At 44.8% G+C, this 12,046-nt stretch overlaps 1 protein-coding gene across 1 annotated transcript in view; it reads left to right on the top strand.

Annotated features, from left to right (window-relative positions):
* Positions 1-12,046, top strand: part of efnb1 (ephrin-B1) — an 80,835-nt gene that overhangs the window by 24,104 nt on the left and 44,685 nt on the right. The window contains exon 2 of the mRNA XM_032554430.1: positions 5,639-5,916. Coding sequence (XP_032410321.1) covers positions 5,639-5,916 — 278 coding nt within the window. The remainder of the gene's footprint in view (positions 1-5,638; positions 5,917-12,046) is intronic.

Below are 12,046 nucleotides of genomic sequence, written 5' to 3' on the forward strand. Positions count from 1 at the left end.
AAGAACATCCGTGCACGGTACACTTTTCTTTAGTTTTTTTCTTGGTAAAAATATGGAAAATTGTGTATAGCTTTCTTTTGACTTACCAATTGCTCTAGTTTGTGTTATTCCATCCTGTAAAATTCTAATAAAATATGTTGCAGTTGGTGGTTGTAGTGTGCCAAAATGTAAAAAAAAAAGTTTGAGAGGTAAATACTCTTGTAAGATGCTGTGTATTAGCGGCATAACACTTGCATAAAACAATCCTTTGTTCCTCTCTGACTCCATTGTAACCTTGCTGCATGGTTACAGTGGATTGGTGGGTGTAGTGGTCTATGATGTATTGATTGAAATGGCCAGAAATATCTCTGCCTTATGGAAAGTGTCATCTCTAATAACAGGGGGAAGCAGCCAGCGTGATTTTTTTTGTGTGGATAATGTAGGAGAGGAATAATAATTGGTGCTGCAACACTTCTCCTGGTGTGATAATTACCATGGTAATATCGAGGGGATAAAGTACCTGTTGTGCTGGCGATCATGTAAGGACGGGAGCATGCGTACGTGAGCTTGTTCTAACATGAAACACAAGAGGAAAACAGAAACACAGCCTGTTGCAGGAACCGGAGGCTATATATCTTCTGGAAGAGGCGAAGTACGTAGTTTGATAAACTATATTTTAATTAAAATGTACAGCATGCCTCTGATGGTGCTCAGGAGGAACAAATCAATTTAAGACCATTCAGCTGATATGCGCTATCCCAGCCTCTTTCTCCCCGGGTTCCCCGGGTCCCGGGTCCATTCATCCGGCAGCAGAGGCTGCCTGCCAGTGCGGCTCAGGGCAGGGGCTTGAGTCGACCGGACGGGGGTTGAAAACACAGGGGGAAGGGGTGGATTGAGGCTCTGTAAGGGGCTTTGAGTGGGCCTGAGTGTAGGCGGCGTTTTATCCGAAAGTCGGCGAGGGCAGGACGCTTGAATAGGGGGTGGCTGGGAAGTTGGGCTGGGAAGGTCCAGGATGCACCCCACGGTGCTTTTGTGTGCCTCCACATGTATATATGTGTGTGAATGTGAGGGTGTGTGTGTGTGTGTGTGGGGTGTAGCATATGTGAGATCATGTGCTCATATTCACCAGTGGAATGTAAAAAGAAAGAAGGGGGAGGCCGGGGGGGGCTGGAGGGGATCGCCTCTCTTTTTTGCTTCGTTGTTTTCTGTTCTCTCTCCACTGTGCTGCAGCGTAGGTCTGTTTGGATAAGCTCTTTACAGGATTGAGCATGCTGCGGAGCTGTCCAGATGAAACAAAACCAAACCTCATTTGGTTGTTTTGAAAATGACTCCGTTCTATTTTGCTTGGTGCCGGCAGATCCACCTCGTTTGACACGAGGGGGATAGAGGTTCTCTCTCTCACGTTCGGGGTCATTTCCCAGAAACATTATTTGTATCTGCACAGCTCTTCCTCTGTGCGCTCCAACTTCTTTCATCAACAGGTCTTATGGGTCTCCAGACAACGAGAATGAAAGATGCAATTCAACCTCCCCTTTTTTATCCACCCTTCCTCCCCCAAACTCCCTTTTTTCCCTTTTCGACCTCTTCAGAAGTACAATAACGTTCAGTCACTCGTCTCCTCCTCTCCATGGCGTGGCTGTGTGTTTCACCGGAGTGGTGCTGATTAAGCCCACAGAGAGACAAACAGGAGACAAAGTCCCTGCCCACCAGTTTAGTTTCACATCCTGGACTGGAGCTGGGCTGCAGCTTGCCAAGTGGAGGGCTTTTAAACTGGGCTAAACACTAATTGCTGCCCTATTTCTTTTATGCCGCTTCTTTCCCATCTGCGATGGCGCTTCCAGACCTCCACAGCAGCCAGAGCCTCATTATAGCAGACAGTTAACAAAGGCTGGGAAACAGAAGCAGAGAATTCACTTAGGATAGCTATCTAACCGCCAACCATGAGGCCTGCTTCGGAAAATTGAATCAATGACAGGAGCCGGCTTGCGATAAATCCTTCAAGGATATTAGGATATTAAGATTTTGAGAATCTTAATTGTTCATCTAAATTATTGCGACTCTGACAATGGAGTGAGTGGGACATGAGGCTCGTTGTTATATTCCAGAGCCAGTCTTTTTTAATGTTGAAGCAATTATGTGGAGGGGTTTTTGACAAAAAGGAGAAACCTGCGAAGCAAATAATACAAAACCTACTTGTTGAATGAGACGAGTGGAGATCTGATTTTTAATTTATTTATTTTTTGCCCCTTTCCTGTGTTTTCCGTAGGTGGTTTTTTTTTCTTTCTTTTTTGTGCGTGTTTGTAAAGTGAGGGGGAGGATGGAGACGGGTGGGGATGAGAGAAAAACCAAATGAGGGAAATGTTGAGGAGATGAATAAGAGGAAAAGGATAAAGGAGGGGAGAATGAGATTGCTGAGTGGAAATAGAGGGGGGGTGAGATCTGGGGGACGAATGGAGAGATGGAGGAGGTGTGGGGGGTCAGCAACAAAGCCTGCGGTTGCTATGGAGACATGTTTATGCCTCATTGATGCATCTTGTAGATCCAATTAGAGACTGATTGTGTCTGTGTCTTCATAGACATATGCACGTGTATCCAGGCCCGGCGTGCGTTTAGATACACACACACACATATACACACACACACACACACACACCACCACACGAAAACATATGTCTGCTTAAACACACACGAAAAAACAAGCAGGCATAAGCAGAGTGCTGCTGCTGAGCACTAGCAAATTATTAGAAGTAGGACAAAGGAATACCCCATGTTCTCGCTCTTATCGGCCTCTTGAATTAGCGCAACCCGCGTCCCCTCAACCTTCCCCCGGCCTCCCCACTCCCACTTCTCTTCAAACCCGCGAGCGTCAGACAATAGCGGGGAAATAACATCTCACCCGCGCCCAAGCCCTGGGATGGGAGAGGAGGGCCTGCTTTCCACACATGCTGTCATCATGGCATCATAATCATACGGGTGACGGGAAGGACTGTTTTCTGTAGTTTTCTTATCACATCTATCCTCTGTGAATGGAGTCATCTGGCGGTTGATGCCCCTCCGTGAAGAATGGCCATGAATGTTAATCCTGTCATGTTCATTTTCATGGGGGGTTTTTCCTAGGAAGAAGAGGACTCTTTGAGAATCTTTTAGAACAATGCCTGACTCCTTGCCAGCGTTTAACATCATTAGATGAGAAAACCTTGAGGTCCCTCTAGAGCTGTAGCAACCATAGATTTTGTGGGAGATTCCTCGAAGCTTTGATCTGCTGAGTTTTACCTCTAGGACAAATATTATTTTCTAATTTTGCTCTTTATGGCCTTAATGGTAAATAATAGTAATACAGTACAATTACTTTTGCGTAGCTAACATGCTTCATGCTACAGAGGCAGCTGCTTAGAGTCTCCGGGCCAGCAGAGGGCCCCATGGAGCACTTGGCCACATTCATGTTATACATCCATCTGTCAACTTCCTGGTTGGTTTTAAAGATGGGTGGTAGAATTACTGAAAAGCTGGAGGTCAATGATAACTCTGAAACTTAGTCCATTTAAAACTTAGATGTGTAACTGAACAAAACTTAAAAAAACTTCAAATTAATCTTTGGGGGAAAAAAATAATGTCTTAGATTGTTCATTCCTTTCATTTATTGTAACTATGCAGGAGTCTTACTTAAGAAGCCTTTCTGACATTATTAATCATTAGCATGAAGGCCAGAGGTGATGTCACACTGTGTTTATGTGAGGGACAGCAGTCAGCTGTACACAGCCCTACATTTAAACAGGATTTCAGTTTTATTTCAAAACAAAGAATAATTATAAAGTGTCTTTAACATCTACTTTGCATGGTAAACACAATGCTAGCAGGATTAGCATTTGCAATTTTGAGTGTATTCGCTCTAGAGAACATAGAACCTAATTTTAACTGTGAGATTTATAAATATATCCTGATTCAGGATGTTCTGTGACACAGAACTGAATTCTAACCAAACAACTTTGCTGTCATACATTCAGCTTTCTCGTGTCTCCTGACATGCAATTCCTTTTTCGAGGAACCTGATCGAAGCTTCTTGCAGCTTTTTTGTTTTCTCAAACTCCACTTAGAGGAAGCAGTCACACTTATAGTGAATATAGTTTTCTTCTGTAACAACTTCCACAGTGAGGAGTGTTGCTGTCAGTAGTGGTAGGCTATGTGTGGTGCATTCACAAAAAAAAAAAAAAAAAAAAAAAAAGATCATATATTTGGATCCTCTGAATCCCAGATCAGGATCGATCCAGCGTAAAATTGTCTCATTCCAGCCACGGGGCAATTTGTCTGCTCATTTCTACCCTCCACATACTCCTCTATTAGTCTCTTCCGGGGAGAGGTCGTGACTTTTTCTTCTGCTTGTCTGAAGAGCAGGTTATTTAGTGGTGAAACGACGTGTGCGATGATGAAATGAGGGGCTGCAGATAAGGTGAGATTATACTCTGAGAGGGAGAAAGAGGGGAGACACTGACACAGACAGAGAGAGGGACCCCCCACGCCCCCTTCAGCCGCTGATGTCTTGTTATACCATGAGGGATCAGAAAGAACAACAAATGCATCACGCATTGCTAAATCCTCCCTAAATCCGCTGGCATGGGCAGATCTAGCAGATAGCCCCGCTGCTGGGCTCACTGTCTGCGATCGCAACACACACACACAAGTACACGCGCTTATACATGAACACACCCGTGGTCAGTCCGGCTGTCTGGGTTAATGCTTGGCTAACTGGGACAACAGAGCTGAACCATGTTGACGTTTTAAGCCCCAAACAAGTCCAGAACAATGATTCAGCCCATCTGCCCCCACCGTGCATTTCCACCCCTCGCCCCCAATAGGAGTGCAACCTCAGCCCTTTCTGTTGACGCTCCAGCACTCACACACACTCCAGCACTGGCCAAACACACTGCCGTTGCAAACTCGTGTACCTTTGCCCCCGGTCTTCACACGCATTTACACACACCGGGCCTCCTCCTGTCCCCCACCTTTGGTGAATAAAAAGAGAACAAAAGCCGATCTGATTGAGTTGGCAGCAGAATCGACGCGAAGAGGTACTGTAAGGTCAGATGGATTATCTTAATCCTCCAGTAGATGATCATGACGGGTGGTGGTAGTGGTGGTGGGGCGGGGCATTGGTGGATGTACCAAGAAGCCTTAACCCTCTCAGCTGACCGCTGCATGCTGTTTTTCCTCCAGAAACAGCCTTCTGAAGTAGCAGCATCGTTGTTATTATGCTAAAGCGCAGGTCTTACCCCAAACTCCGAGAGTATGAAAAAGAAATCTGTTGCATTCCTTCTGCAGAATTTGATACGAAGCGGCCATTTTGTGTTACGGCACCTCTCTCTTTCTCTCTCTCTCTCCTTTCTTGCTAACTTTCGCTATGCTTTGAGTCACATCCAAGTATGAGAAAAATCTTCAGAGGATTTGCGTGAAACACTCTGTTGACTTGTTCGGAGGCCGTGTCAAGCCGCAACACGCAAGTGTTTTTGCCTCGCAGGCCGTCTCAGACGAATCTAAACCCGTAATTCCCTCGGCTAAAAGTATTAACACTATATAAACTCTGCTTGATATATGTGGCTGCTTGCACAGGCCATCCCTTTTATCTGGAAGTAACAATTTGTCTTTTTTTTTTGCCTCCCCCCAGGTTTCTTCCTGGAAAGGGTCTCGTGATCTACCCGGACATCGGGGACAAGCTGGATATCATCTGTCCCAGCGCGGACCAGGGCCGAGATTACGAGTTCTACAAGCTGTATCTGGTGAAGAGAGAGCAGGCGGAGAGCTGCAGCACGGTACTCGACCCCAACGTGCTGGTGAACTGCAACAAGCCCGGGAAGAACATCAAGTTCACCATCAAGTTCCAGGAGTTCAGCCCCAACTACATGGGCCTGGAGTTCAAGAGGAACGTCAACTACTACATCACCTGTAAGTTTGTCGGCGTGGAGTGGAGGGGGGAACAAAAAGACACGTCGATTTGTTGACGTTTGGCGTTTTCACTTTCGTTCAGCCGAAGAAGCCTGACTGAACAACAGGGGTAATAATCTCTGTGCTTCACACTCAGTTACACACAGTCACACCCGGGAGTTTCCTTGTTAAATTGCATTTTAATGGCTGCCGTGGCAGCCCCATAGCAACGACCGGAGTTTCTGTGCCTTGCTTAAGGCAAAGCGGTCAGAAGTGATTACGGTGTTAAATATTCCCTATCACTGTAGGATGCAAACGGGGAAACTTGAGCGTTTTGTTTGGGTTTTCAAGCTGTTTTACTTTCTGTTCATCTTATGTTGCGCTTTAAAAAAGATTGAACGTGATCATAATTAGCGGTGCCTCAACAATTATCTTATTTTTGCTTCATTGTTAAGGCATAATTGATGAGGCCTTGTTTTCTTTTTTGTTGTTGTTTTGTAAAATCAGAACATAAACCTAAAAGTCCAGTGTAGCAGTATCTTGGATCAAGCCAGTGGGACTAAAGAGCATAAATAATTTATAAAATTTAAGATCACTGAGCTGTAAATACAACCTTGATAGTAGCTCTTTTGAGAGCAGCCAGACATGCAATAATGCAATTTTATGCAATCGATAAACCTTTGCAACTCGAGAGCATACAGATGAGTACTTCCGATGATAAATATGCAATGAGCAGACATGTTCTGATTTCAGTTTTGGCTATCTATAATGAAAACCCTGCAATTCTGTCCTGGACTGTGCCTAGGAAAGTAATCCTCTCCACCCCGCCATCCAACCTGCAAAGGTACCAAATTATGTTTGAGAAATTACGCTTTTGCTCCTGCTGTTTGACAAAAATGTAATCCGTCCGTTTGCCCATTCAGTCCACCCAACGACCTCCTGGTGTCACGGGGCTCATGTTTACTGTCCACGTCTTAAAACAAGACATCAAGTTTATGGGGAACGTCTCACATAAACTGGAAACAGAATCAAACATTGCATAATAATTCAGCCTTCAAAGGATTCTGGCTTTATCGGCAGGAGAGGAGCCTCGGTTTTCTCCTCATCAAAGCCCTCTAGCTCAAACTCCCGCAAGCTGAAAACGGAAACAAAAAAAAAAAGGCACATTTTTATCTCTGCTTTCACTTCTGACTGTTTGAGGCATACAGAGCTGTTTGAGTGAACCTCTTTTCTCAGTCAGATTGTTCCTCTGCTCAAACAGAAGGTTGATGGTATCTCCAGCAGACGTCCGAGATGGGGTCTGGGTGTCATTACTGAAGTCTGAGGAGCTCCGTGAGCAGAGCAACGTAAAACCGTACACATAAGTCACAGTTTATTAAGAAAGATCCCAAACTGTGCGCTGGTGTTTGCTTTGGGTCGCCATACCTGACATCTACTTGTTGATACTCTGGCTAACCTGCAGCTCTCTCTCGCATGAGGTTGTGTTAAACAACCGTTCTGATTGACAGGAGGAAATGTGAGTCATAAGTTTGAACCAGCACTTGAGAAAACATGAGAATATGCCATTGTGTAACTGCAATTAAAATTCCACCTCTCTCATGCCGTCGTTGGGAGTCTAGACTACTTTGGTTGACAGAACAAAGTAAAAAAAAAAAAAAAAAAAAAACTGTTGAAGGAACAGATTTTCTTTAAGATAGACTCAGGGGTAAAACGCAGTTGATCATTTAGCATAAATGAACAGAGTGAGTTTGAATAAAACTCTTGTCGTGCCACTTAAATCAACAAGCTGCAACTTTGTAGAAGACGGATTCAAGAAGGTTCAAACCACAAAACTCCTCAGTCTCACTCCGAGTTTTTAAATTTAAGGATGTATTAATGTTTCTTAAAGACAAATACACTGGCAGGAATTTTGTAGCTGATTACCAACCTTTAGTTTTCGTGGAGCTGTAACCTGGCAATATGTTGGCATAAGTTCAACAATAAGGTCAAAATAAGGTCATTAGCAGTACACTGGAGAACCTGACTGCATACCGATGAAGTGACTCAGCCATTTGATTGAGATGTTTTGGTTCAAGTACACATCTACGTGTTACAGGACAGAGTGTGTAGACGTTGCTTTAACCCTAAGATTCCCTGAAAGGCTGCCAGCACTTTGAAATTCAGCTTGCTACTTGATACGCTTTATTCCGATCAGCCTTCTTGTTATCTGTTGAACTTCTTGCGTTCTTGCTCTCTCACAGTCTGAACAAGCACGACATGCCTCGGCACACTCCTTCCTTAATAGCTTCTTGGATGTTTTGTGCTACTTCTGACTTCATGCTTAGACACCTTGCAGATACCGAAGAATGTTAGCATTAAGTTTGGCGCGTCCACTGATTGCAAAAGAGGTCGTACTTTTGAGTTTCCAAACGGCGGCTCTCGTTAGACCCATCCAAGCTTAAAATGGAAATACTCTTTCTAAACATTTATAGTTTCCATGTTCAGAGGGAAGCAAATGAGCATGGAGAACCATGCTGTTAATTTATACTACAAGGTTTTTGCAGTATTGGGAAGGCTTTATCTAACTTTTGCTCATTTTAATTATTTCTTCCAAGCTGAGCTCGTTTTTTCTTCTTTTTTTTAAAATTACAGCTTGTCGTTAAGCTCGTCCCAGGACACCGCCGCTCTATACCACATCCACATTTCCAATTGATTCGTCAGTAAATCAGTAAAAATTATTAGAGATGATCCTCAAATTACGGAGGCAGTGCCTGAACTAATATGCAACAAGCTGCGTCATGCCAAAGAATGGCTGGCACAGTGAGAAATCAATAGATGCTCTGCAGGCCACGAGACAAAAATGAACCCACCGCCAGTATCGGCTAATGAAGCTTGGCTTATTACATCGCTCCATCAAACGTGGCCAAATTAAGCTAATATTTTGGGAATATCAATAAATCACTTGAGAGATTTTATCTCCTCGCGTCTCATTTTAAGTCTGTAAAGTATTCAAAAACATTAATGCGACTGCAGCTTCTCTGCTTTAAAGCAGCTCTTTTACATCCTCCTCTGAAATGAAAAAAAACCCAACAAAACGCAAGTGCAGCTTAAATTAAATAAATTAAATCCCACATAAATTTTTCTTTTCATCTGTTGCAGTTCAATCAATATTTGTGAAGTCTCCCTCGCAGGGAGAACGCAGAGAAGCGTGAAGCTTGAGATGTTATCATGGCGACAGTTTTCGTGGTCGCTCCTCTGGCGGCATGTCAGGGGGGCTTCAAGGAAATATTTCTCTGAACTTTTAATGCGCCCACATGTTTTTCACCAAAAAAAAGAAAAAAAAAAGGAAAAGAAAACCCACCTTGGGCATTCTTGTCACTTTCTTCCCCTTTCCCTCCTTCGCGGGGCTGCTCGGCATATTGTCTGCTGATTACATCATAAATATTTTAACTAACTTTATTCCTGACATGTGCGTGGGCTGGCATTCTGACAGCCGCTAACTCCGACATTAAAGCAAAAAAAAAAAAAAAAGTCAGCTTTATCTCGGGCTGCTTCTAATTTTTATGCGGCTCTCTCTTTTCTCTTCTGTGCAACGGCGGTCTAACCGATGTTTGTTTTATGCAAACTAGAGGAATACTTTACACTTCCTCCACTGTGTTTCAGACCGTGAACTCATAGCTAGTTGTAAATCCTTCATGAGGCGGCTCCGTCTCGCAGGAGCCCGGCTGATGGGGGATCATTATTAGCTCATACACTGTAACGTTTGCATGTCAGCCGTAATCGGATGTGGCGTCCGTCTAGGTGTTACATTAATGTTGTTGTTCTTTGCAACAGGAGGATCATGTTTTATCTATACTGCTGCGGCCTGCGCACACACACTATCATTTAGTTAATGACCATGTGTGGCTGCTGTAGGAACCGCCGCTAAACACCTTTCCAGCTTTACATAGGAGATAAGCGTGAGATTATGTCAAAACCAGTTGTTTCAAATGCTGTTAAAGTAACATACTGATGAATAATGGTATCCATTACATTCAGTTCTTGTATGATTTTTGATTAAAGCACTTAAACAACAGCATAGAATAAACTTCTTCTTAATCTGCTGGTAGTGGAGTCACTAAAATATCACAAGCTAGGATTAGCTGGTTAGCTTTTAGCTGGGCGATGCTGCAGTCGGTTGTTTAACAAGCAGTTTGTTGCTTGCCGACTGGAGAATCACTGCCTATTACATGTTTAACAGCATTGTAATGGTGGAGGGTGGTGCTCTTGTAGTTTCCACTCCAGGGCGGTCCGTGTTTTTAGTGTCAAGCAGGCTAATTTGTTTTTCCTGCAAGTGACGGAAAATAGCCTTCTTTCGGCAGTCCTGCATCACTCTGGCTTCTCATTAAAAGGACAGTTTAAACCAAATTAAAGATACAACTTGAAGTTTTAAGTGTTGCGTAAACCTTGACAAGATCGAGGTGTAAACTGAGTAAACCTATTTCAGGAGCGAATCCTGTCTGGGTCATGATGTCCAGAGTGGATGTGTGTCTTTGTTGAGGCCCCTCCCACCCCCCCGGCTTATCCGTTCATGGAAGATGTGAGTGAGTTATCCCGCCGCCTCTGCTGGGAATGGGGTCCGGTCAGCCAGCAGAGCGGCGTAAATCTGCTCTGCCCATAAAGAACTGGCTTATCTGCTCTGATTAATGGCCCGGCGTGGCAGACACCATCTGAGACGAGAAGAAGATGCATAAGGAGTGGACATTCCTCTGAACCCTCCAGAAGTCTCTTTTTTTGTCCAGCGGACTGCCTGCTCCCTCTGACCAGTGATCCGGTTCTTTTACGAGGGGTAGAAGAGGCAACAAAAGTTGCGGGTTGATGTAAACAGCAAATGGTATGTGTGTGTGTGTCGTGTGTTTGTATGAGTATGTGTCACCGTGGGGGACCCCCGTTCACTTGGTCCCGTTCATCCTGACCCTACTCTGACAGGAGTGTCGGTAGGGGTCAAAGGTCACAATGCAAAGTCGGGGAGGGTCACGGAAACACCACAGGAGGGTCAGCTATGATAACTTTGCACTGATCTAAAGTCCAGACCAGCACCAGCTTGTGCTGTCTATCAGCACCCCATACCCCCTGTGCACACGCACACACACCCCCACACGCCTGCACACACACACACACAGTTGTATTTTCACATTGACTTCCATTAATTTCTACAGCCTAACCCTTACCATAATCCTAACTCTAAACCTAACCATCTCAGACCTAACCATTAACCCAAAAACAACAATTTCCCTCATGGGGACCAAGAAAATGTCCCCACAAGGAGCAATGGTCCCCATAACCCCACATTGCAGACAGAAATAGGTTCCCATACGGATATAAAAACCTGGTACGCGCACCCACACACACACACACACACACACACGCACACACACGCACGCACACACACACACACACACACACCCACCCCCACACACACACACACACACACACACACACATGCACGCCCCCACACACGCCCACACACACACATAAACGTAAACATGTATATATACACACACTTTCTAAGCACTCTGCTGCCTAAGTGAACAAACTGGTTATATTTCATAGCGTTGTCTAAACACAGGATATCGAATGAGCTGTTTGTGTGGAAAATGGCCGGGGTGTGTTTGGGGCTCGGAGTGAGTGGCGAGGTGATTCCGGACAGGAGGCTTTCAGGAAGGGAAAATATAATGGGAAAAAGGAGCAACGGAGTGAGGAAAAACGAGCAAAGGGACATATAATGAATATCTACACAGACAGTCGCAATACATCACAGAGCCTCCATTTTCTTTCCCTGTCGCCCACCAATTGACATAATGTTGCATGACTCGCTTCGTGATTGGCTGGCTGTGGCTAGCTGAGTCTCTGTTCCACATAAAAAGTTGAGGCTGCGCAGCGGGAGACAGAGGCAGCCTTTCGACATGCACCTCTCCCCTGTCTTGATTTTCCTGAGGATCGGGCAGGAGTAGGCCTGATCCCTCCTGACAGCTGTCACTCTGCATCGCGGCGCACCGTCCCGGACTCTGACACGTTGCCGACTTCCTCGCCAGAGTTCCGCGACAGACTAGCAGACGCTGTCTCACCTCTGTAAATAACATAACGCTGGCTCGCAGCAAATGCTGAGGTCGAGTTTGTTCTTGGGTCTCAG

This window comes from Xiphophorus hellerii, chromosome 23, assembly GCF_003331165.1.
Source record: "Xiphophorus hellerii strain 12219 chromosome 23, Xiphophorus_hellerii-4.1, whole genome shotgun sequence".
Lineage (NCBI taxonomy): Eukaryota > Metazoa > Chordata > Actinopteri > Cyprinodontiformes > Poeciliidae > Xiphophorus > Xiphophorus hellerii.